Source organism: Nyctibius grandis, chromosome 5 (genome assembly GCF_013368605.1).
Source record: "Nyctibius grandis isolate bNycGra1 chromosome 5, bNycGra1.pri, whole genome shotgun sequence".
NCBI lineage: Eukaryota > Metazoa > Chordata > Aves > Nyctibiiformes > Nyctibiidae > Nyctibius > Nyctibius grandis.
The window spans coordinates 7,671,931-7,694,359 of NC_090662.1; the positions used below are offsets into that span (position 1 = coordinate 7,671,931).

The window sequence follows — 22,429 nt, forward strand, 5'->3', positions numbered from 1 at the left end:
CAGGCAGCGAGCTCTCTGATTTAGTTCCCTAACTTGGGTGTCCCAAAGGAATTGCACTTTTTTAGTGTCTTACCCATTCTGAAACTGAAGCTCAGAGATATTACCCACAAAAACGTCTCTCAGTTAGTCTAGACTACAATTTTCCCTGATGTCTCTGATGAATCCTGCCCATCGCCCCGCACCAGAGCTCAGCGGATGCCCGATGCGATGACGCTAGAGGTCTCAGTGTCGCCAAGAAAAAGCTGCTTTCGGCAATAATTTCAGTGGGACCACGCGCGCCCGTGTGTGTGTGCCAGGCCGGTGCCGTACCCAACTCGGGGACCACTGTGCCGGCGGGATGGGCACAGTGCTGGGGCTTGGCCGTCTCGCCGAGGCTGCGCTGTGCCCATCCACCTGCCTCTGGGCTCGGTGCTGCTCAAAGCGGTGACCCTGGTGGGTGGGTGCCCCTTGCTTCGCTGGGTGCACCGCGGGCTGTGCTGGCTAAGGGTGGCCCTTGCCAAGGGGGGTGTTTTTGCATCCCAGGAGTGTGTGTGGTGGTGGTGTGGGGGGGGCACCGCTGCCCCAGCGCATCCCGGCGCATCGCAGCCCCGCGCAGCCCCGCGCATTCCCCGCGCAGCTCCGCGCAGCGCCCGCCCAGGCAGCCCGGCCGCTTGTGGTATGGCTTTTAATTTTTTTTCCCCCTGCTTTCCTTTTTTTTTTTTCCCTCCCTCCCTTTGCTTTCCCTCCCCTCCCGTTTGACGTGCGCGGTTTTGGTGCAATGCGAATTATCTCCAGTCATTCAGTCAGGAGGGGCAGCGCCAGGCAGCAGAGCAGCGACGGGGCTGCCTCCTCCTCCTCTCTCTCTCCTCCTCCTCCCCCCTTCTCCTCCTCCTCCTCCTCCTCCCATTGCCATAACAACCGCGCACAGCCGCTGCGCCCGGTGCCGGCGGGGCCGCACCGCTCCGCACCGCACCGCGCCCGGGAGGCTGAGCGCCCCACGGGGCCCCGCACGGTGGGGGACGGGGCGGGGAGGGGGGAGAAACAGTGACCTCCCTCCAGAAAAAAAAAAAGGAAAAAACAAAAAAAGGGACTTTTTCGCGGGGTGGGTCTGTCAGGGACCAAAGTGACCGCAAGCCGGGGGTGCGCGCAGTTGCTGCGCGGGGCGCGTAAGGAGGGAAGGACGGGCCAGCCCCGCGAGTGACTCCGCGAGGGGGAGCGCGGAGGAGGAGGGGAGAGGAGGGGAAAGGAGGGGGGGGGCAGAGAAAGTTGGGAGGAAATAGCCCAGGAAAAGTGACACTCGCGGAGCCCGCCGGAGCGCGGAGGAAATAAAAGCGGCGGCGGGCAGGAAGTGTGAGGAGAGGAGGAGGAGGAGGAGGAGGAGGAGGAGGAGGAGGAGGAGGAGGAGGAGGAAGGGGAGAAGAAAAAGGAGGAGGAGGAGGAAGAAGAAAGAGCAGCAGCCGCCGCTGCTGCAGCGGCAGAAGAGAAAGCAAAAGCCGCCCGGCGACTCGGTGCCGCCCGGCCCAGCATCCGCGGGGCTGCGCGGGGGCTGAGCACCGCGGCCATGGCCCGGGAGAACGGGGACGGTGGCGGCTCCTGGAAGAAGCAAGCGGAGGACATCAAGAAGATCTTCGAGTTCAAGGAGACGCTGGGGACGTAGGTGGCGGGGAGCGGCTGGGGGGGGGCGCGGAGCGGGGATGTCCCTTCCCTGCGCGGGTGCGCGGGTCGCTCCGCGGGTGGGTGCGTGGCAGGGGGTGTATGTGGGCTTTTGTGTGTTCGGCATCGCACCCCGCTCATCCATCCGAACAAGAAGTCAGGGCGATCTGGAAACACGGAGAAAAATATAACTGTGGGGCAGGAGCTGGGCTAACACCCCGCCCCTCACCCCTCTTAAAAAAAAAGAGAGAAAAAAGGGGGGAAAAAAGTGTTTTAAAATATTCATCGAATGAGGAGACGGGGAAAGGGTTGTTCTTGATAGTGCAACTGTAAATAAATGCGGTCTGACTCGCACGCTTCCCCCTCCAGCCGATGGCCGCATCTATTCGTGGACAGACGAGCAGAAATAATCGGAGTGGATTGGATGTGCTTTAGCTACGCTGCTTCAGTGTTGTTGGGGTTTATTTCTGTTATTTATAGTGGCGGGGCATAAAGATTAGTAAAACGTTAGGGGTTTTTTTTTGTGTTTTTTTTTTTTTTTTCAGAAGGCTGAGAATAAACATGCGCAGATGGTGCAAGGGAGCGGGGCGCAGGCTGGTGCTTTTTTGGCTGAGCAGAGTTTTATTTTTGTTAAAACAAATCTTTGCTTGTAGGGTATTGTAGAGGTGGAGAGCCGGGAGTGCTGAAGGAGGTCAGCACATAGGCTGCTGTATGTATATACATTGTAATTAAAATGCGGTTGTATTGGGAATGCTCTTCTTTGCTGTGTCCCCCTGCTTTAATTGCAACTTTGAGCATGTCTCTAAACGAAGCGTCGTTAATCCCAAGTAGTGCTTCTCATACTCCGCGTGCCACTTCCAAAATACGGTTGAACAAGTTTCGACTGTAATATTTCAGTTTCTTTCTGCTTCCAAGGGAGGGCTCTCTATAAACAGAGTATTTCTGGTTCACGGGCTCACTGATTTCCTATGAACAAACTGCGACTAAGGATCAGGCTGGTCATTTAATATGGAGGTGGGTCACGCAACTCCGTTGTGATGAGCAGGTAGCGTAGCCCTCAGAAAAACACCACCTTAGCAAGTGAAATTAATGTCTGTCCAGGTCTTTGAAGAAGCAAAGTGAAGCATAAGAGCGAAGTGTTATGGTGTATTCTTGTCACCTTCATTGAGTTTTTGCTGTCAGAATTTCGTGCCGGGAGAGATGTGTCCCTGCTAGTCACCTTAGGCACGCAGGTCCCTTCCTGAGCGAAGGGGTGTTGGGGAGGAAAGTCTTAATGCGAAGAGATTTGTTAGAGCAGCAGGACAGTTTGCTGTGGTTTCCATTGTACATCTCTCTATCATCTTCCTGGTTGCTGTGTATGAAGCCATCTGCGAGGGTTAATTTGTGCCACTGAAGAGGTCCACAAAGAATTAGTGATCTTGATCTGTATCCCACTGAAGTTAATGGGAGCAGGTGTAGGTCCCAAGGAAGGTAAAGTTGGTCAGAGTTAATAGTTATGCATATTAGCACGGCTGTTGCAAATTAAATTCATTAAATATGGCCAATTAGTGTCTCAAACTATTAACCATTTTCTTAGTCTCACAGCTTGGTTTGTAAGTCCTTTCTGATGAGAATGGAAGCTGTGAAGTTTTTAAACTTAACAGTCAATCTAGAAAGTTTTAGAAAATTAAAATAAGTGGTTTACAAACCTGGGCCTGTATAAAGAAAATAGAGCTGTTTTCCTTCCCAGGCACAGCCATATTTAATGATGAATGTATGTGCATTTAACAGCCTACACATCCATTGCCTTCTGGTTGTGCATTCCTTCGTTTTGGAGAGCAGGCTGATAATTAGAAGATCTGAATCTGAGTTTTGGTCCTGTCCTTGGCCACCCACCAACGCAGCACCTGCAGTTCCTTCCAGCTCTGGTGTGCCTTATCAGGGTGTGAAACTTCTAAAAAATTTAGGCCATCACTGTGCAAATCATTAAAGCAACTTGTCCCATTCCCACGGAAGGCAGTGAAGGTCTGTTCCCTGACTCGAGCAGCAGATATACAGGGTACAGGAGTCCAAATGATGGGACACATTCTTAGCTATTGATAGGAAAGTACTTAAATAGGAATTAAGCAAAAGTCTAAATGCCTTTAAAGCATCTGGACCAAAATGTTTTCCTCTGGCATTATTTAGGAGCAGGGATAAAATCTGCTTTGATCCCTCCTGCAGTGTAATGCTGAATCGTGTTGGGACATCCATTGGTTGATCTCACCATCTAACAGATTTTTCTCTAGCATGGATGTACCTGGAGTGAAAAACTTGGTGTGTCAGACGAGATGCACTGTATTAGTGTAGTAGCTGTATTTTGCATTTCTCTGCCACCTTCCATTTCAGGAATGCCAAAGTGCTAAAAGCACTTTTATCAGAAAACCGGCTTTTTTTGATGCAGCATTCTTAGCTGCCTGTGGTAAAATTGGTTAGAGAAAAAAAAGCACTAAACCCCCAAATCAGGGAAGAAAGTGAAAGAGAAACTTTAAAAACCGGTTTTATTTCAAGTGCATTGATTTGTGAATGTTAAATCTATGTGTATACTCCATTAATGATTTGTTCTCTGAAAGGAGTCTTTCATCTGAAGAAAAGCTTTTTAGCAGATCTTTAACATGGGAGAGTTGAAATTGCTGTAATTATTAAAAAGATCATAACTTGGTTAATCATTATATCATTTGGGCTTCAAGGAACCTCTAATGAGTACCCAGCTCTCTCTTCCAGAGCTGGAATTAATTATTTACACATCCCTGTAAATCATGTCCAGCCACACTGATACTGAAATAGGCATCTTGACTTGGACGTCACCTCCAGATGTAAGAAAGTAGCCTTTCCACCCAAAGAATTGTTTCCTTTGGTGGCTGAGGTCTGTGTTGTTTGCTCTGCTCAGTGCTGTTGGGCAATTGTGTTTTCCTAAAGAAGGTACCAGCAATGCCGTGGCTGGCTCAGGTGGTACCCAAACCTGTATTTACCCTGTTCTGTATTTACATAGTCCCTAAGCATGTGCAATCTTCGTTTGTGGCTGCAACCTCTTGGGTACCAGTGCGTCAACAAAATATTTTGGTAATATTAATCAAGAAAATATATTATAAATAAAATATAAATATATAAAATATATTTTATATGTCATTATATATAAAATATATATAATGGCCCTGATCCATTCTTGGGTGGGTTCAGTTTGGCGGTGCTGGTCCATGCAGGACTGCAGTAACACGGCAGTGAACCACGCTCTGTATGTGCAGGTTCAGTGGGCGCCTCTTCTTGAAACTGGACCTGTTCACTCCTGAGCCATTGAAAGAGAAATTACAGTTCCTGAAAAAGTAGCTAGAAAGAAATACACAAAGTAAATCTAGGATAAAATAAAATCATAACAGCGGGCCAGATCCTCAGCTGATGCAGTTTAGAGTCCCTCCCAAGTCAAGACAGGTAGGCTTGAGGAAAGAAGAGGATCTGACTAACTGCTTATCTTTTTAAATGTCCACAAATTCACCTATTGTAGCTCTAATCAATTCACAAGCCTGCCTGGAGAGGGGGATTTCTGACCCAGCCCTTGAGAGAGGTGAAGTTTCACAACAGCAGGAATCTGATAAGAAGATGAGTGATCACTGAAATACCATTTTTTCTCCATATTTAAATGATATTCTGTCTAAGGCGTTTTAAAACTCAGATTTTGACATTCCAAGAAGTAATAAGATACACCATGTCATCCACCAGGCAAAGAGGAAAACCTCCAACCATTTGGTCTGCCTAATCGGATTAGCCCCGCATTTCTAAGGCATCTGTCATTAGGCCTTATTGACATTAGAGTTATGATGAAGTTATAATATTTAGAAAGGCTCAAGTTTAGTAACTATGGAAATATTGGTGCTGTCCTTAAAAATGATGCGGTAGATTCCTTAAAGCTTAGTAATGATAACTCAGGGAGTTGCATGGTTATAGCCATAACATAGTAAGAGCCGGGTGGGAAGACAAATACGCTTCAATGATGTGTCCAGTACTTTCCTAAAATACAGTATAGAGACAACTTATAGGCAGTTTTGTTTTTCTCGAGGGCTCTACTGTAATTTTTGGTTCATCTGTGTCTCTTCCATACTCTTATGCCATTTGATGGGCTCCTGGTGCTCTTCATGACTCTTCCACGCACCCATACGTGCTTGTTCATGCTGTGAAATGAAGTCACTCCACGTCCTGCTCTCACATCTATTTTCACACACACACACATACACACACACATTATCACAAACTCTTATATGCTATCTCCTGTGTTTTTGTCCTCTCATGTCCTTCATGGTATCTGTGATTCTGTGATTCCCCTGCTTGCAGTCTCATACTGTCATTTAGGCTTTTCATGAGCTGGTCCACCTCATGCTCTCATCTGTTCTTGGTTGCTCAGACCTTCCTGGAGGACAAGGCTAACGGAGGTGATGTGCTTCAGGCCAGGCAGTCAGCCTTGACTTCCACCAGCGAGAAGACGTTGGTGGTGAGGACAGATCCTTGCGGAGGTGCCTCATGCATTTGAGTTGCCGTGTAGAGAGGAGGTGCTGGGAGGTACCAGCAGACTCAGGATCTGTTTGTCTCTGGTCAAAGATCTTCCCTTCTCATCAACTGTGTGCCAAAAGCACTTGTGTTGGTTTCAACACAACAAATTATCACTGTTTAGCCATTTAACTTGAGGCATCATGCAAGTTACTCAATTGTTTTTCACTTCTGATTTTGGAAGTTCTCAAGATGTAAAGAAACATGTTGATATTTGTGCTTCCTCTAGCTCCATACTCCCTGTGAAGATTGAAGAGTTTGTCTGATCTTCATGTTTCTGCTGACATTACCAGCAATTTCTGCCTCTCTCTTACAACACCCCAGTGAGGCAGCAGTGGCTCTGCTAGACTGTTTCACCTTTTTCTCAGTTCACTGTTTTCCTTTTTTTTAAAATTACATTAAAGAAACATTTCATGTTACAAAATATCTTCAGGGGAGAAAATACAGTGTCCCAAAGGGCTGAAGTTAAGGCACACATTTTCAGGGGGAGGGCTGATGAACCATGGGAGCAAACTATGAAGGCAAGTGGTTCCCATCTCCTCTGGGATGATTTGCTGGGAGAAATCCTTTTGCCATCTGAAAGCTCTCAGGCTTTGTGCAGGAGTCACCAGGAAAAACCCTCTTGTCCGTGTTTACAGAGGAAGACGTTTCGTGGTCATTTCTGACCTTAAAATCTGTAACTCTGGGAATCTCACCATCAAAACCACGTGGAATAATTTGTGCTAAGAGGTGCATGGTACCTACAGCACATCTAGCATCTGTGGGAGGAGGAGTGAAAGCTGAAGTCCAGGTATTAAAGTTTAACTTAATGCTGTGAAACAACTCAGATGTTTTAGTTTGTGCACTCTATATAGGGCAAGCAGAAAAATACTGTTAGGACTCCTTTAAGGTGACACATTTGTTTTAAACTAAGTAATCCTGTTTGCTATCACGTGGCACAGTTTACTATCCAGTGTGTTCTTCGAGGCTTAAAAATAATGAGTCCCTAATATTTGCAATGTGAATTGTAGTATCTTGTAATGTAGATTGTTGGTCTCTCTTGAACGGTTACAGAAAACAACAGGTTTGAACGTTCAGCTGGAATTGAAACGGGGAAAAAAAGAAAAGCAAGATGGCCAATGGATTTAAAGGAGAGGATTGTGAAAAAGATCTGCAGCCATTGGTGAGAAGGGATTTATGACAGCTCTCCAAGCATGGTTCGTGGGTGCGTTTTGGACAGTGCTTGTTTGAGGCAGTAGTGTAGCATAAAGGTCGATTTTCTTTCATTGTCTAAAAATAAGATTCCAAAATACTCAATAATCAAAGGCTTTCAGGTAAATAGATAATTTTGGAGACACCAATTTTGCTGTATTGTCAGCTCACATATGTGCTCATGCATCTTTCATGAGCCTTATTTTCTACTAATTTTGATGCTTTATCTCTTTTTGCCCTGCCTTGTCTCTTTTTCCATGGCTATTCTCTTTCAAGTACATCTTTGTACTGTCCGAGCTCCCTGCTGCCAGAGGATACCTGCTCACCTGCATGCCTGTGCAACCAAGAATTGTGCTTGATTGGCAAGGTGGCAGTGAGATATTGGGGTAGGGTTGGAATAGGGTATTTGGACTATTTCCCCCCCCTATTTTTTGCACAGGGCTTAGGCAAATAAGATTCCAAAATACTCTATAATCAAAGGATTTCAAGGCAGGGGGGCTTGGAACTAGTCGATCTTTAAGGTCCCTTCCAACTCAAACCATTCTGTGATTCTGTGATTATAAAATGTGACCCTTGACTAGGCCAAAACTCAGTATTGCTACTCAGGACCTCAATATAACCAATACCAAGTCCGCAACTGCTCTTTGTGTAGGTGTGAGCTGAGGGCAAAGCATGCATTAAAATATTAGCGTTTTTTTGTCAGCCACAGAGATAGCTGATACCCTAAAGCTCTCAACAAGCAAAACCCAGAGGGTCTGAAGACCTGGTGGAGAGGTAGTGTATGGAGCTGATCCCAACTCTTTGGAGTCCTATGGTAATCCTTTAACCAAAAGTCTACTCTTCCCATCGCAGCCACAACACAGTGGGTGTGAGAGCCTTCTTTGCTGCCGCTCCTGCCATCTGGAGCAGCCTGTCTGCTTCCTTCACCCTCCATCTGCTTTCACATAGGAGCAGAAATATCTCTTTCTGTATTTTTTCCTTCCTTTTTGCCTTTTTTTCTCTCTACCTTGGTGATTGACCTCAATTATTTTTGTTGCCCTTCACACACAATTCTCCTGACTACGTGCAGAGTATTGGTTGGAGTTATTTAATCCTTTCAAGCATCCAAGGATACAATTAATATTGAATAAAGTTGTATTGTTTTGGTTTGCTTGACAATAACAAGCATTTATAATACGATTCTGAATTTATTGCCAGTAATGGTATTCACTTAACTGGTCACACTTTATACTCATTAATAATATTCATTAATATTTAACAGGACCTAATTTTCTAGTCATTTTAGGTAGCATGAAAACAAGTTGGAACTATACAGGTACTGTTAGTAAACAGGTAATGAATGAAAGGAGGAATAAAAAGTTCTTTGGGGCAGAGATCTGTCATTTTCATTGGAATTCAAACCACCTTGCATTTCAGCGCTTTTCTGTAAATAATAATTTACAACAATAGCAATAGTTTTCAAACATACATGTGTGATTGGGCTGTTCCTGAATGACAAATAGCTTAGCAATCAGAATATTTCTCTTTTCTAGAAATCATACTGGTCCTTAAAGCCTTTCTATCAAATCTTAACACTGATATGTTTTTTTTTTTGTTATCTGACTTGGCGGTTCCTATAATTTTCCTCTGAATGTTGTGTCAATCATTTTTTAAAAAGAAAACTATAAATAACAGATTGTTAATAAACTTTTCAAGGCCCTTCACTGATGTTTTCATGTTGAAAGCTGTGTATTGAGTTTTTTGCCAGAATTACTCACCAAACAGATTGTATGAGGTTAAATTAAAATAATACTCTTTAGCAGAATTTTTTGGCTGAGTTAAAAAGCTTCATTTTTTTTTTTAACACTGTATGTGTTAAGAAAAAGCTGCTGGGAAGCTCTCCTTGGATCTGATCTGTGTAGAGAACAGCTGAGCACAGGGCTGGAGATCCTCTGTAACAATAGATCACTGATTTTGCTTGCTCTTCTCCTGGGCAATATCATATGTCACATTTAAAATATCAACAGCTTTGGACAAGTGGACTACATAACCATGAAGATAGTTCTTAAAATACCTTTTTCAAGAGTTGAAAGAGGAAGAAGTGCGTGAGAGAAAACATGCTGGCTTAGATGTATTGAGGATTTATTTTTATTTGTGTTTTGACTTTCTTATATTCCCAGTTGGAGATAAACTAAACAGTTCAGTGTACTTACAGTTTCCAGGAGGAAGGAAAGGGAGGTACTTTTAATGATGCAAATGAACATGAGAGTGTGCACTTGAGAAATTTGGCTGCCCTTCTCCCACCAGCTACATTACTGGTCGCAGAAATGGATGGGCTTTTGAGGGTGGTGCGAAATAAAACAGCAGAGCCGCTCGTGCTTAAATGTAAAGATTTGCAGAGGCTGAAAAGCTGGTGTGTATTCGAGGGTTGGACACTAGCAAGTGAAATATGAAAGGTCTAAAATATATGGGGGTTTTATTACTATCCCTTTTATTGGCCTCAAATGACATCAGGCACTGTTGAGCTAGGAATGTTACAAACGCCAGAGTAAAAGACTGTTCGTACCCAGAAGCACTTATAATCTAAATAAATAAGACAAAAATGCTAACACTGTTTTGTTAAAGACAAGAAAGTGTGTCACTGATGAACCCAGAGCTGAGCCTGAATCTTAACTCCAGCCTTATGCAGTGGACCGTCCTGCTTCTTTTAATAGTGGGCACTGTGTCAGCACCAATGTCTTCAAAATGTGTTTATTTATATGTGATTCACCCAGGGTCATCGCATATAATTAGTTTTTACTAGTTAAGATTTGAAGATGCAAAGCGCTGTCTGTACGCTGTTGGTAACAGTGCGGGTGCTTTATTGCTGTGTTGTTTCACAGATGCTCAGAGGAATCGAGGTCTTCCCAGAGCTATAAAGACCTGGAGCAGACCAGGTGGTTCCTGGGGCAATGTGGGATTGCTCCCAGCAGGATCCCATCCTCCCATCCTGGCTTAAATAATTCAAGGGAACAAGCTTCAACCAGGCTTCAACTTTCCAACTTAACTGTGACCCTGCCATCCCTGCTCTGATGGGCAAGGGCTGAAATGAGGGAAACTATTGGATGAAAAACTGGAAAAACCAAAATGACAGAAAAACGCAAACAACATAGAAGGGAGATGGGAGTGGGGGGAGGAGAAGAGCACTTAGAGGATTTGCAGCCACGTGGAAAACTCCTCCAGGAAGGCGCAGGTTGCTAATCAAATTCAGCCGTAGCTGAGAGAGACTGCCGGAGCATCCCTGAATAATCCTTCACTGTTATATTGAGTTGGCTTGGAGATTTCCTCCCGCTGCTCGCTCTTGTCTTCTCCTGCCTCTCAGCGTAAGGAAATCAGTACAATATGCCCAGCCATGAAGCCTGCAGTGTTTTGGAAATTTCAGGCACGGCAGAGTGCATGGTGTGCACTGTCAATGGCAGAAGATGCTGTGAATATATTAAACTCGTTTCGTGCTCCCTACCCTGTTTCCTTGCAGAGTACCTGAACAAATTCAAAGGCTTTGTCTTTGACTTCGGGACATTTTGTAGCTGGGGCCTGAGATATCTAAAAGACTATCTAAAGCTCTGGGATCATCGTCAGCCTCACACCTCTGCATTAATGGAATTTCTTGCTGTAAGGGTGTAATTAATTTGTTCAAGGGATGCAACATTTTTTGAGGGGAAAATCTGACACAGTTGAGCTTCTCCATGGGCTGATGAAGATCATCATTAAAAACACCACCTCCTTCTCTGAGTCCAAGCCACAGTGTATTGAGACACCTTCTCTAGCGTAATTACATAGCAACCTGAATATTACAAAGCAAACAAGCTCTACTTCCCAACATAAAATGCTCCCAAATGTAAAACAAAAAAAGAAAAACAACACAAACCCCCCTACTAGAAGACTGCTGCACATGTGTGCCCTTCTTTAGGGAGAGAAGAAGGAGGCAAACAACTTATTAGCTGAGTCACTTGATGCACCATGAGAAAGAAGGTGCTTAGATAAAAACATTTATGGAGCAGAATAATGGTGTGACTCCTGTTGGCCGAATGACCCAGGCACTGGGGCACAAGAGGGATAACTTAGAAAGAAGGAAAATGTTCATGTCACAGATTTGACTTATGGCTTATGCTTTTTAGGAAGCAGGAGGCTATATATTTAGATGTTGGGGGAGAATGTACCAAGAAATGAGCGGAAAAAAACAGGGTTCTCAAAAGCACATAGACACAGGACATACAGGTACTGCAGGCTGCAGGGAGGCTTCTGCTCTTGGGTACGTTAAGGTGTATCTATCTGGAGTAATTTTAGTGACTCATTTTCCTGGCCGTAGCCATGTGATTTATGTCATGGGCATAAATCCTGTTCTTTTAAGAGAGAGACCCTGGAAAAAAAATCTCACAGAGCTTTGTAGGCAAGTCCATTGAATGAGTTTCTCTGAAGAACCTTACATCTTTAATGGAAAGAAAATAAAGTGATTCTAGGATTCCTGAGTGACAGCTGAGATGATTCGTGCCCAGAAAGCAGATGTATGCCCTTCTGGCACTGCTGAAAGAGAACATAACGAGTACTGAAACTGAGAGCATGCTCGTTCTGCAGGTGAGTGGAGCTGCACTGGTGGAAAACCAAAAGGGAGAGGTCTGGGGCAAAGCAGAGCAGCAGGATTCAGCTACAGGTAAATACCAAGAAAGACTCCTCTAAATGGGGTGCTTTTAGCTTAATTGACTCCAGAGACAGGTAGGTCCTCCTGCTTGTTCAGGAGATATACAACGGCAAAAATTCACGGACATGGGTCCTTTGGACAGGACAGCTTGTACACTGCACCAGGCAACACTTAATCATTGTCAGTCAAGGGCCCTAAAATGTGTGGCAGCTTCAGTGCCAGTGTTTGCTCTGAAGATGGTGTGATGCTGTAACATCTGTATCTTGTATTGCCATGTGGTTATGATGAAGGTGTAGGAGCCCTTTATATACGTATAAGTAGATATAGTGTCCATATGTATATATAAAAAAAGTATATATACCCACACATTAAAAATATTATTTATGTAGTGATATGTAGCGATAAGTAGTGATATGTAGTGATATATAGTGCTAGTTTCTTGCCACACAGCATGTTCGTGGAATCATAGAATTATAGAATCGTTTTGGTTGGAAAGGACCTTTAAGAACATCAAGTCCAACCGTTAACCCAGCACTGCCAAGTCCACCACTAAACCATGTCCCTGAGCACCACATCTACACGGCTTTTAAATACCTCCAGGGATGGTGACTTGACCACTTCCCTGCGCAGCCTGTTCCAATGCTTGACAATCCTTTCTGTGAATAAATTTTTCCTGATATCCAATCTAAACCTCCCCATGTTGTTTAGCTTAATTAATAAATACACAGAGAATGACTTGTGCCATTTGGTAAAAACTGTCTAAGAGCATTGTGAGCATTGTTAATCTATTCTGTAGTTTGAATTTCTCTTTATATTTGGGTTACATTTAGGTGAAGGCAGGAGAGTCATGGCTGCTTACATCATCTAAGCTTTGTTATCCCTAATAAAGGGTCTAACCCAAAATTTAGTATGAGGATATCCCCAGCGATGAGGAGGTATTTGTCCTTGGATGCAAACTGGTTTTAGCTGATTTCTAAATGCCTTTGTCTATGCAGTGACTTCTTGATAGACATTTTTGTGATGCCTTGTTTTGTGCTTCCATCTACTGAGATAAGACTTGGGTGCAACCAATGGTTTTGTGTATCTGCTCTTGTTCACCGGTCAGTTGCTTTCAGCAATGGAAGGGGGATAGTGGCTTTTTCCTTCTCCTGTCATCTTTGATAAGGATGACTTTGATAGTGCTCCACAGCTGCTCAAATACGTGGTGGTTGACCTTGCTTAGTTTGTGACCAGAGACTATGGAAAGCTCTCAAAGGTGGGAGGTCTCGGCTCTGTGATGCCCCAGGTCCCCCATGGCCCTCTGACTCCATTTCTGAGATACTTCTGGTAGGTACTCTTAAATATTAGAAGGAAAATGCTCACTTTGCCTAAGATTTAAACAGGAACTGTGTGGTACCCCCTTGTTCATTTAGCTAATGGGGGTGAACCAGTCAAATAAGAAGTGAGCATGATAGTCCTTCCTATTCCTCTTCTCCGTCTCCACGTTACCTCTGCTCTGAATCACTGCTTTCCGTCTCCTATCTAGATCCTGCACAAACCCCTTGGTCGGGTGCCGTGCCGTAGTCACATCCCGCAGGCGTGCACAGCTGGGAAGCACAGCTGGAAGACAGTAAAGCCTCTTCTTTTGGGTCAGTTAAGGGCTTTATTTGTTCAGATAAAGCACCCTTGGTGTGGGGAAATGAAGGCGGTACGGAGAAGATGGAGTCTGTTAGAGCTTTTTGGGTGCAAACTTGACTGCAGCAAGTGGAGGGTGAATTAACTAACATTGTGCTTGATGTTAGGAACTCGGTCTTGGACAGCCTGTGAGGGATCCCCTCCACAGATGGGGTGGTTGAAGTATCTTCACTGACCACATTTAACTCTGGTCTGCACCACTGCTCACAGGGTGATGGCAACTGCTTTTTGCCCTCTGCTGCTGTACGGTTATGGCTTGCAAAGTCATGTCGATTAGAAACCCACCCTACTAATGTCATTGTGGTGGTGGGTACATTAGTTTCTGTAATCAATTCCCTTTTCTGCTGTTATTCAAGCAATACCTTAGGGACGTAACAGTGGCTTAAATAGTCTGGTACTTTAACACTAAGGCAAAATATGGAAGATAAGCAGATTGGTAGGAAATACTTACAAATACCTTAGGGGTGGGTGTCAAGAGGAGGGGTCCAGGCTCTTCTCAGTGGTGCCCAGTGACAGGACGAGGGGCAACGGGCACAAAATGAAACATGGGAAGTTCCATCTGAATATGAGGAGGAGCTTCTTTACTTTGAGGGTGACAGAGCACTGGAACAGACTGCCCAGGGAGGTTGTGGAGTCTCCTCTGGAGATATTCAAAACCCGCCTGGACGCGACCCTATGCAAGATGCTCTAGGTGAACCTACTTTGGCAGGGGGTTGGACTAGATGATCTCCAGAGGTCCCTTCCAACCCTTAACCATTCTGTGATTCTGTGAAAAATATTCAAAAAACCAGTTTTGGCTTAGGAAGGTGCCTGTAAAATGTCTTCCTAGACGTCTCCTTGTGCATTGGCTTCATGCTCTGAATAGATCTTCCTGAAGTCAGAGGGTAGCACACAAAAGCACACCAGGCCTGTTTCTCTTCTGATTTTTCTCTTAAATCATTTGTAGGAGAGCAAAGTGACTGTAAAATTCGGCCTTTGATGTGCACAGCTTGGAAGTTTTCCTTTGGGAGTCAAGAAAGGCCTCTACTGCTCAGCAGCACGCTGGAATAGCAACGTTTTATGCTCCTTACGCTCAGGTTTCAAATGGCAATATAAAGTTACAAGGCTGCGGAGGAACAGGTTGCAATTCCAGGACAGGAGAGGAAGGGGCTGAGCATGTCCCACGGGGCAGTTTGCATCTTCTGCCAGCCCAGTTGTTTGAAGAGATGTGCTGGGCATTTATTTAATGAAACGATACAGATTAAAAATAGCCCTCCAACAAGGAGGTGGGGGAAGGGGAGAAATACAAAGTACAATAAGTTTTATTTCTTTTCATTCCATAGATGCTATAAATCAGCAGGGAAGTCAGTTGCATTTTTTTTCCTTCTGTCTTACATCGTTAAAATATCATCAGCCACTACACTGAAATGGTTTGTAAGAGCCACTTCGCCAGGAACAATTTCTGATTGAGAACAATAAAAAATTGGTAGATGCCAGGTTGAATTCGTGTGTCAGCTGTTGCTGAATTCAACTTAAGAGCTGTAAATGGAACCAATCATCATTTCTTAATGAGATATACGAGAACAAAGAATCACAATGCTTGAATAATCTGTCACATCTCTATCAATGCTGCTTAAGCAATTACTCAGTTTGTTCAATGGTTTGACAAGGTAACATGACAAAATCAATTTACAAAGCAGATTAAATATAAATATGCAGTGCTTTTTTTCCAGGTATGTGATTCTTAAAGCTTGTGTTTTTTATCCTTATAATCCCTACCCAGTCATCTGTTTTCGGTGGTACGGCTTGGAGGAAGTCCTACACAGCCCACAGTGACATTATTCACCAGATCATTTGTCATTTATCCATCTCTGGTCTAACAAGGCTGTCGCCTGGGCCTTGGCAATAATGAATGATGCACTGCTCCAACATACAGTCTGAGTATGTTTTTCACTTAGTGCTAAGGCTGTATTTTTCCAGGGTCCTTAAGGAAGCCTGGCCCTCAGCCCTTATTAACGCTTAATGTAAATCTTTCGGAATATTTTATTCCTTTGGCAGCAAATGTAGGAGAAACTTGGTATGAGTTCCCTAGGAGCTAAATAACAAGCATTGTACACGGAGGTGATACGATCATCTATTTTAATACCAGACCTTTCATCATGTTGCAGCAGACTGTCCCGTCCCTGTTTGTAGCAACGGGTATGTGCAACCACTGATAACAAGTTACAGGGACTGTCGCAGTGGACACTAAATGCCATCTTCAGCAGCAGGTGTTCACTGGTCTTACCCTTTTCTTCCATAAATGAGCCCCCACCCTTCCAATGTGCTCCAATAGCATGCTGTAATGAAGATGTGGCACAGAAGAGATTGTTTTTTCCTCCTGTGAAATGTTTGCACCTCTCATCATCTCCATGGGGAACTCAAGAATGTGAGATTTTTGTTCCCTGTACAAATAACTCTGGGATTCCCTCAGTTCATTTGTGTTTTATACAGCCTACAAGATGCCATCGATGTACCTGGCTGCGTATCTCATGATGCCTCTAACGCTGTATGTCTCTAGGTTCTCAACAGAGATGTCGTCAACAGCTGTTAGGGAATTGTAAGCACTTTTCTTTTTATTTCAGGCAAGGTGTCAGAGTTCCCAGCAGCCTTTTAAATATGCCAGAGGATTGTGTCATGGAAGAGAACAGTATTTCTTAACTTATCATTGCCATGTGACTCCCATTACTACAATTGCTGAGCAAATCACAGTCCTTACAAAATCTGTGATACCAAAAACTCGTATGCTTATATTTTTGCTACGTTTATGCATGACATATGGATTTCCAATATCTGGTTACTCAGTTTCTGCTCAGCATCTTGTATTTTCTGGTGACTTCTGAAGAATCTGAATACGTACAGTATTTCCTTATCTATTATTGGTGTGTCTGCAGTCTTTATCTTGTGGTTTGCTGGCTAACTGTCAGATACTCGTGGCTTCATTAAGAAACAGATGTACAGGTCTACACTTTGTTTTTGTAGCTGCACTTTTGACATATTGTAAATGTCCTTAATTGAATTTTGTTCAGGATGATACCATCTGCTGGCATCTGTTTCTGCTGTGACTCTTTGTGAATACTTGTGTATATCGTGGTCCATAAGGACAAATTACAGAGTTTCAGCAAGGTATTATGTTGATTTTTTTCCGCTGAAGTAAAGGAGCACGGAGTTTGAACATTGGAAGGCCTTATATCTACATAATTTAATATCTAGATTAATACAGTTTATTCCAAAAGGCATGTTTCAGGCAAGTATTGGGCCCTGTGTCCATGTTGGTTTCTCTTAATTCATTGTTAGCGTGTCTGCAAACATATCAGAGCTCCCAGACGGAGAAAAGCAGCCTTTGGGTTTATATTTGGCTGCCCTTAAACACAGGGAGATGTGGAATAAACTTTTAGACCTGCCTGAAGCCTTGACACGAAACTCTGTCTAACAAACAGTCAAGATAAGTCATCTTTAAACATCACTTACTGTATTTGCAAGGTTGATGGGCTTCTTGTTAGCTTTTAACATAGCCAAGTGTGTTCTGATATGAAGCTTTTGGCAGCAAAAGCAATACTGGACAGGCACTGGACGAGATGTCTACTGAGGATGCAAGTAGGAAAATGCGTGCTGTCTCATAAGAGTCCAGAACAGCATCCTCCTTTCTGTGTAGCCCACTGTCATGTTAAGTTTACCCCGTCATCCTCAGCTCGGATGGCATCAGCATTTATGGTAGATTTTATTGCAGTTGCCGTGTCTGTGTCTGAACTGTGAAACGCAATAGAAATTACACTTCCTGGCATTGTCTCTGGTCATGACAAGTGCAGGCAAGCGTCAAAAAGTATCTAGGTCAGGATTTATCTGTAGTGGCCTAACTCTGCTCTCAATAAAAATAGTGAGAGTTGGCCTTTGATGTCGATGAGGCAGCCATAAACTAATTTTGAGACGCTTATAAATCCTTTCCCTCTCTCTGCACTGCTCACATGTGGCAATGACAGGGAGGAGAAGTGGGGTCATGCAGGGAAATGAGTCCTCCAAGTGCCGTTGAAGACAGGGAGACTGGCACGCTTAGTATTAGAAGTGGGTCACTGATCTGAAATACCTGGTGTCCCAGCAGGGCTGGATTGTCCTTGAGCTGGAGTTGTCTTTGTGGTACTTCATATGGGCAGGATTCAGTAGAACACTTAAATACGGAGAGCCTTCCTGGCCGTGCATGTGTATTAGAGCTCGCACGAGGGTATTTGCAAAAGCACAGGTTCTCCTTTTACTTTGCCAACCAGTTTCTTTGACCCAGTGTTCTTGCTGTTCTCCCAGTATTGGTGTACCGGTATTGGTACCCTCATATTGGTACCCATATCTGGTCAAAGGTCAGGAGTTGGACTTGGTAAAGTCATGAGCTTTAGAGATGATGTAGACTAGTGGTATAGGCATTATTTGGGTGGAAGAGCACTAGCTAATGATTTGGGAGACTTGGGTTTCACTTCTGACTTTGCCACTGGGAGTTTTTATGACCTTGGAAAAGTTGCAGCACCTCTCTGGCCTGGTTTCCCCATCTGTCAGTCACCGACCTACTTTGTAACTCACTTTGAGATCTGACTAATTAGAGCTTGCTATGTGAGATGTTCAAAATGTACTACGTAAGGTGTTGGTTTTGTCACGGTAATATGGTAAGAATCTCCCCTGTTGTCCTTAAGGTGTATCTGAGTGTGTTGGGAACTCAGCTGTAACGCTGGCATTTTGCAGGTGATGCTTTGTGTGGGACATGCTTCTGCAAGAACCTGCTCCTTTTCCTAAAAATACCACTGACTCCAAAAAGAGGTGGACTGCCCCACCTCTAGCATTAGAAATGGGACAAGAGCAAACCCAACTGAAATGCATTTTGTTTTCAGAAACTGTTGCTATCTTTCAATGTGCTGGGAATCCCAGCAAGGCAGAAAGACCTTCCAGAAATGTCTCTCAGCTCTCAGCTCCAGCCTGCTGATGGGTTTTCCAGCACTGGTTTGCTGGTGGATGGATGTTAGGGAGACAACTGGGAGGAACTGTAAAGCTGTGAGGCAGTTTTCCCCTCCTGTGCAATCCAGGTTATAAGTGGGAGTCAGAAAATAACAGCGGTTTTGGCATCATGCTGCCAACAGAGTGGGATTTGCAGAGGACTGGATAAGGATTTGTACTGCCCTGAAGAGCCCTCCAGTGATAAGACAATGTGATCTTGCCTCAAAGATACATCTATAGCATTAGTGATGTGTTAGTTAATTATGTTTTTTAATGTCAAGCAATGTTTGTGCCTCTCAAAAATCAGTTCAGTAACTGAAGTCAGCATGGCGAGGAGCCACGGTGACCCTGAAGAGATAAGATTTTTGAAACACCTTCAAAAAACAATTAAAGCCATTGGAGGAATGTCTCAATTTCCATGTCTTCATGGGGTAAAAAAGTGGTACCTGTGAGATGCAGCAGGACTGGAGTTGTGTTTCCAGTCACCACAGCGTTACTGTTTTAAAAAGCCCTTTTGTAGGCAGAGTGCATTCAGTATTTTCTCTGATTCTAGAAAAAAAGTAAAGTTAGAGCATAAATTGGAAAGCAGGCTTTTGTTTGAGCTGCGTGATTTAGATCTGCTGGTGAAGGCTGCTGCTGTAGAGCATTTGGCATTCATCAGAAAAATCTCCAAGTCTAAACAGTTTTATTATGCAAAATTATATAGTTGGAAGGTAAAACACTCTGTCTTTTTCCACTTTGAAGAACAGTGCCAGCTGATGGATGTCCTGTCAAATTTCTCATAAGCTTACAGGGAAGGTGAATAGCTGTAGGTCTCACTCTTCAACCTATGGCTGCTATAAGCAAGGAGCCCTGGGAGAAAAGGATGCTCGGCCAGGCCGTGGGTAGGAGAGCAGCCGTGGTCAAGAAACCACCTGGATATTCTCAACTAATGTGTTGTACGAGGTGTGATTTAGCAAACCACTGATGTCTTCCCGAATTAGAGTCCCAATAGTTGGATCTTTCCATTCAGGTTTTATTAGCACAGCTTTTTACTTCTTACAAGACACTTCCAATGCTCCACTAGCAAAGCATACAATGACTGCACTTTTACATGAGTGCAGGGATTTTCCTGAAGTGAATTTTCCTTAGTGATTTAAGGAAAATCACAGTTCACCAAAACATTTATTAAAGCTTCACCCTGTTTGGTGCATGATTAATTTGCTTATGCACGCTGCCATGTGTGCTTATCCCCAAGCACACGCTAAAGCCCTATTAGAGATGTGAAGTCAAAGGAACTTAAGCAGGAGCCAAAATATTAAGTACTTAATTGCTTTTCTGGCAGGTATGGACTGCTGCAAGGTGACCACAAACAGTCCTCCTGAGTGGTTGTCCTCTGTATTTCTGTACATTTCTACATAATGCAAGGGACCAGGTTTGCAATCCCACCCAGAGTTTGTCGGGGCAGCCGTAAAAGCCCACGGTTTTGCGTGGGAGACCTCTGCAGCCACTGCAGCTGGGTAGGATGGGAGCTGTAGATCAGACCTCAGCCCTGCTGGGACACTGATGCCAACAGGTATTGTCACTGAACAGAGCAGCCCAACATCTGGTGGGGATGCCTGGCCCTTGATGTCCCGCACCCACCCATCACTGAGCAACAACAAGCGTGAATCAGAGCCCTGCAAAGTAATTTTGTAAAACATCACCGCAGAAGTATTTTGGCAGGGTGAGAGGGGAAAAAACTATTTAGCTTAGCACGCTGTTGATGCACCATAAATATTTTTCTCAATTCCGTAAAAACTGCAATAAGGGAACACCAACCTTCATTAAATGTCCTTTAAAATGCAGTAAGAAAACTCAATATATTAATAGGTTCCTATTTAATCAAGCAATCTTTTAAAAATAAAATAAACTCTGAGTGCTCAGAAAAATAACTTTCCTCTATCACAGGCAAAGGAAATGTGTTGGTTTTTATTTTTGGATAGCTTTAGTTTTTCTGGGAAGAGGGCTGTAGCAGAAAGAATAACCCAAGGCAGTAAATTGGGCCTTGAACAAAAACAGTTTCTTGTAATTTGGTTTGTTCTCATCTGAGGCTGATGAGATTGCATAAAACTTTGTGATCTTTCAAAATCTTAAGGAAATGCAAGAAAGGACACATTATCTCTTCACCTTGTGCGTTGCAGAATCTGCGAAGATTGTGAAAAATACTGCTTTTTCAGACAAACGTGCTGTTACCCAGGAATTACTGGGCTTTTAAAGGCAGTAAAGAGGCTGGGTGGGATTCACTGCATCTACAAGGGTTGGGTGTATTTGCCTAAATTTAGGCATTCAGTGTCATTTGGGATGTCCCAGGAAATCTGAAACAGCCACATGAAGCTGGCAGGGGTGACACTGTATGTGCTGGAGATGGGCACCCTGCAGGAGCTGCAAGTTGGGTGGAATAGCAGAGAGGGTCTGAAATGGCCTTAAATGGCATATAGTATGGTATACCTGTAGGCAGCTCCGTAGCATCCCTGGACACTGACATTTGGGTCCTGAGACGAATGGAAGAGCAAAGTCCTGCATGACTGAGGGGGCTGGTGAAAACACCTCTTCGTCTGAAACCAGTCCAAGATTGACACAGACCAAGAGTCGTTGCATCAGGGTGGGGGAGCTGATCTACTGATTTGAGGAGGACTGAGCTGGGCGAATGCTGTTAGTAATATAAACACTGCCATAAGGCTTTTTTCCTGCCAGTTCACGGTCTTACAGGTGAAGAGTAAACTTTTAACAGCCCTGGTGCTCAGTTGCAGGTGATTAATTCATCTGAAATTAGGCCAAAGGTATCTCAAACTGGGCTACCTCGATCAACAGCCAGCTTGAAAATGTGGATATGTGATTTGCCTGTATTCACCCACGAGAAAACTGGTTGTGTTTCATGTTTCTGATCTTGCAGCACGTTGCTGGGACTATTGCTAGGCAATTAAATTCACGGCAGTTTGGCTTGTGCAGGCTCGTGTCCTTTCTGTGAGCTAAACCCAGCTGTCCCAGGGATGGGATGGGTACAGCAACTTCTTTCTCGGTTGGATCCAGTCCTTTTACTGCATGTCAAGTCTTCCATTAAATAATGCCAGCAAAAATCAAAATTATTTTGGTTGGGCCTAAATTTCTTCTCTTCACTTTTTTTTTGCTTCACTTGCCAGATTTCCAATTATCGCTGGAAACTTCAGACGACCTTTTTCAGTCCTCCAAGGGTGGTGGTAGCACTGTTCTCTCTCCCTGGATTTGGCACAAATAAGACATTCCTTTTATGTTGGTCATTTACAAATAAGCTCTTGCAAAGAAAAAGTAAAACCACACGCATCCCAACTTGTACCAGTTGGGCTGTTTTCCTAAAAAACCTCCGTTGTGAGAATTTCAGACCGGGTTTGTAACCCAGTGTGTGATCCTGCTTCTGCCCTGCAAAAGCAGCATCCACAGTGATTAAACATTAACTCTGCTTTTGCTTGAAAATAGCTGTCACCATTACTCTTTGCAGTTGTGAGGTATTTTTTTTTTGTGTTCATACTGATTATGAGCTTTTAAAGCACATGCCTACTCTTTATCTCAGTTGGTATTTACACTGGAAGGTGATTTGGATCCTGCAATTTCACGTCAACGCGGCCAATCTGCTTGAAATTACTTCTGTGTCATTATACTGGACTGGAGCATCTCTCTTATGAGGAGAGGATGAGGGAGCTGGGTCTGTTCAGCCTGGAGAAGAGAAGA

General features: G+C 44.0%; 1 protein-coding gene across 1 annotated transcript in view; it reads left to right on the forward strand.

Annotated features, from left to right (window-relative positions):
* Positions 1 to 1,409: 1,409 nt before the first annotated feature.
* CAMK1D (calcium/calmodulin dependent protein kinase ID) overlaps positions 1,410 to 22,429 on the forward strand; it is a 240,535-nt gene continuing 219,515 nt past the window's right edge. The window contains exon 1 of the mRNA XM_068401072.1: positions 1,410 to 1,632. Within this exon, the coding sequence (XP_068257173.1) occupies positions 1,541 to 1,632 (92 nt within the window). The 5' untranslated portion in view covers positions 1,410 to 1,540. The remainder of the gene's footprint in view (positions 1,633 to 22,429) is intronic.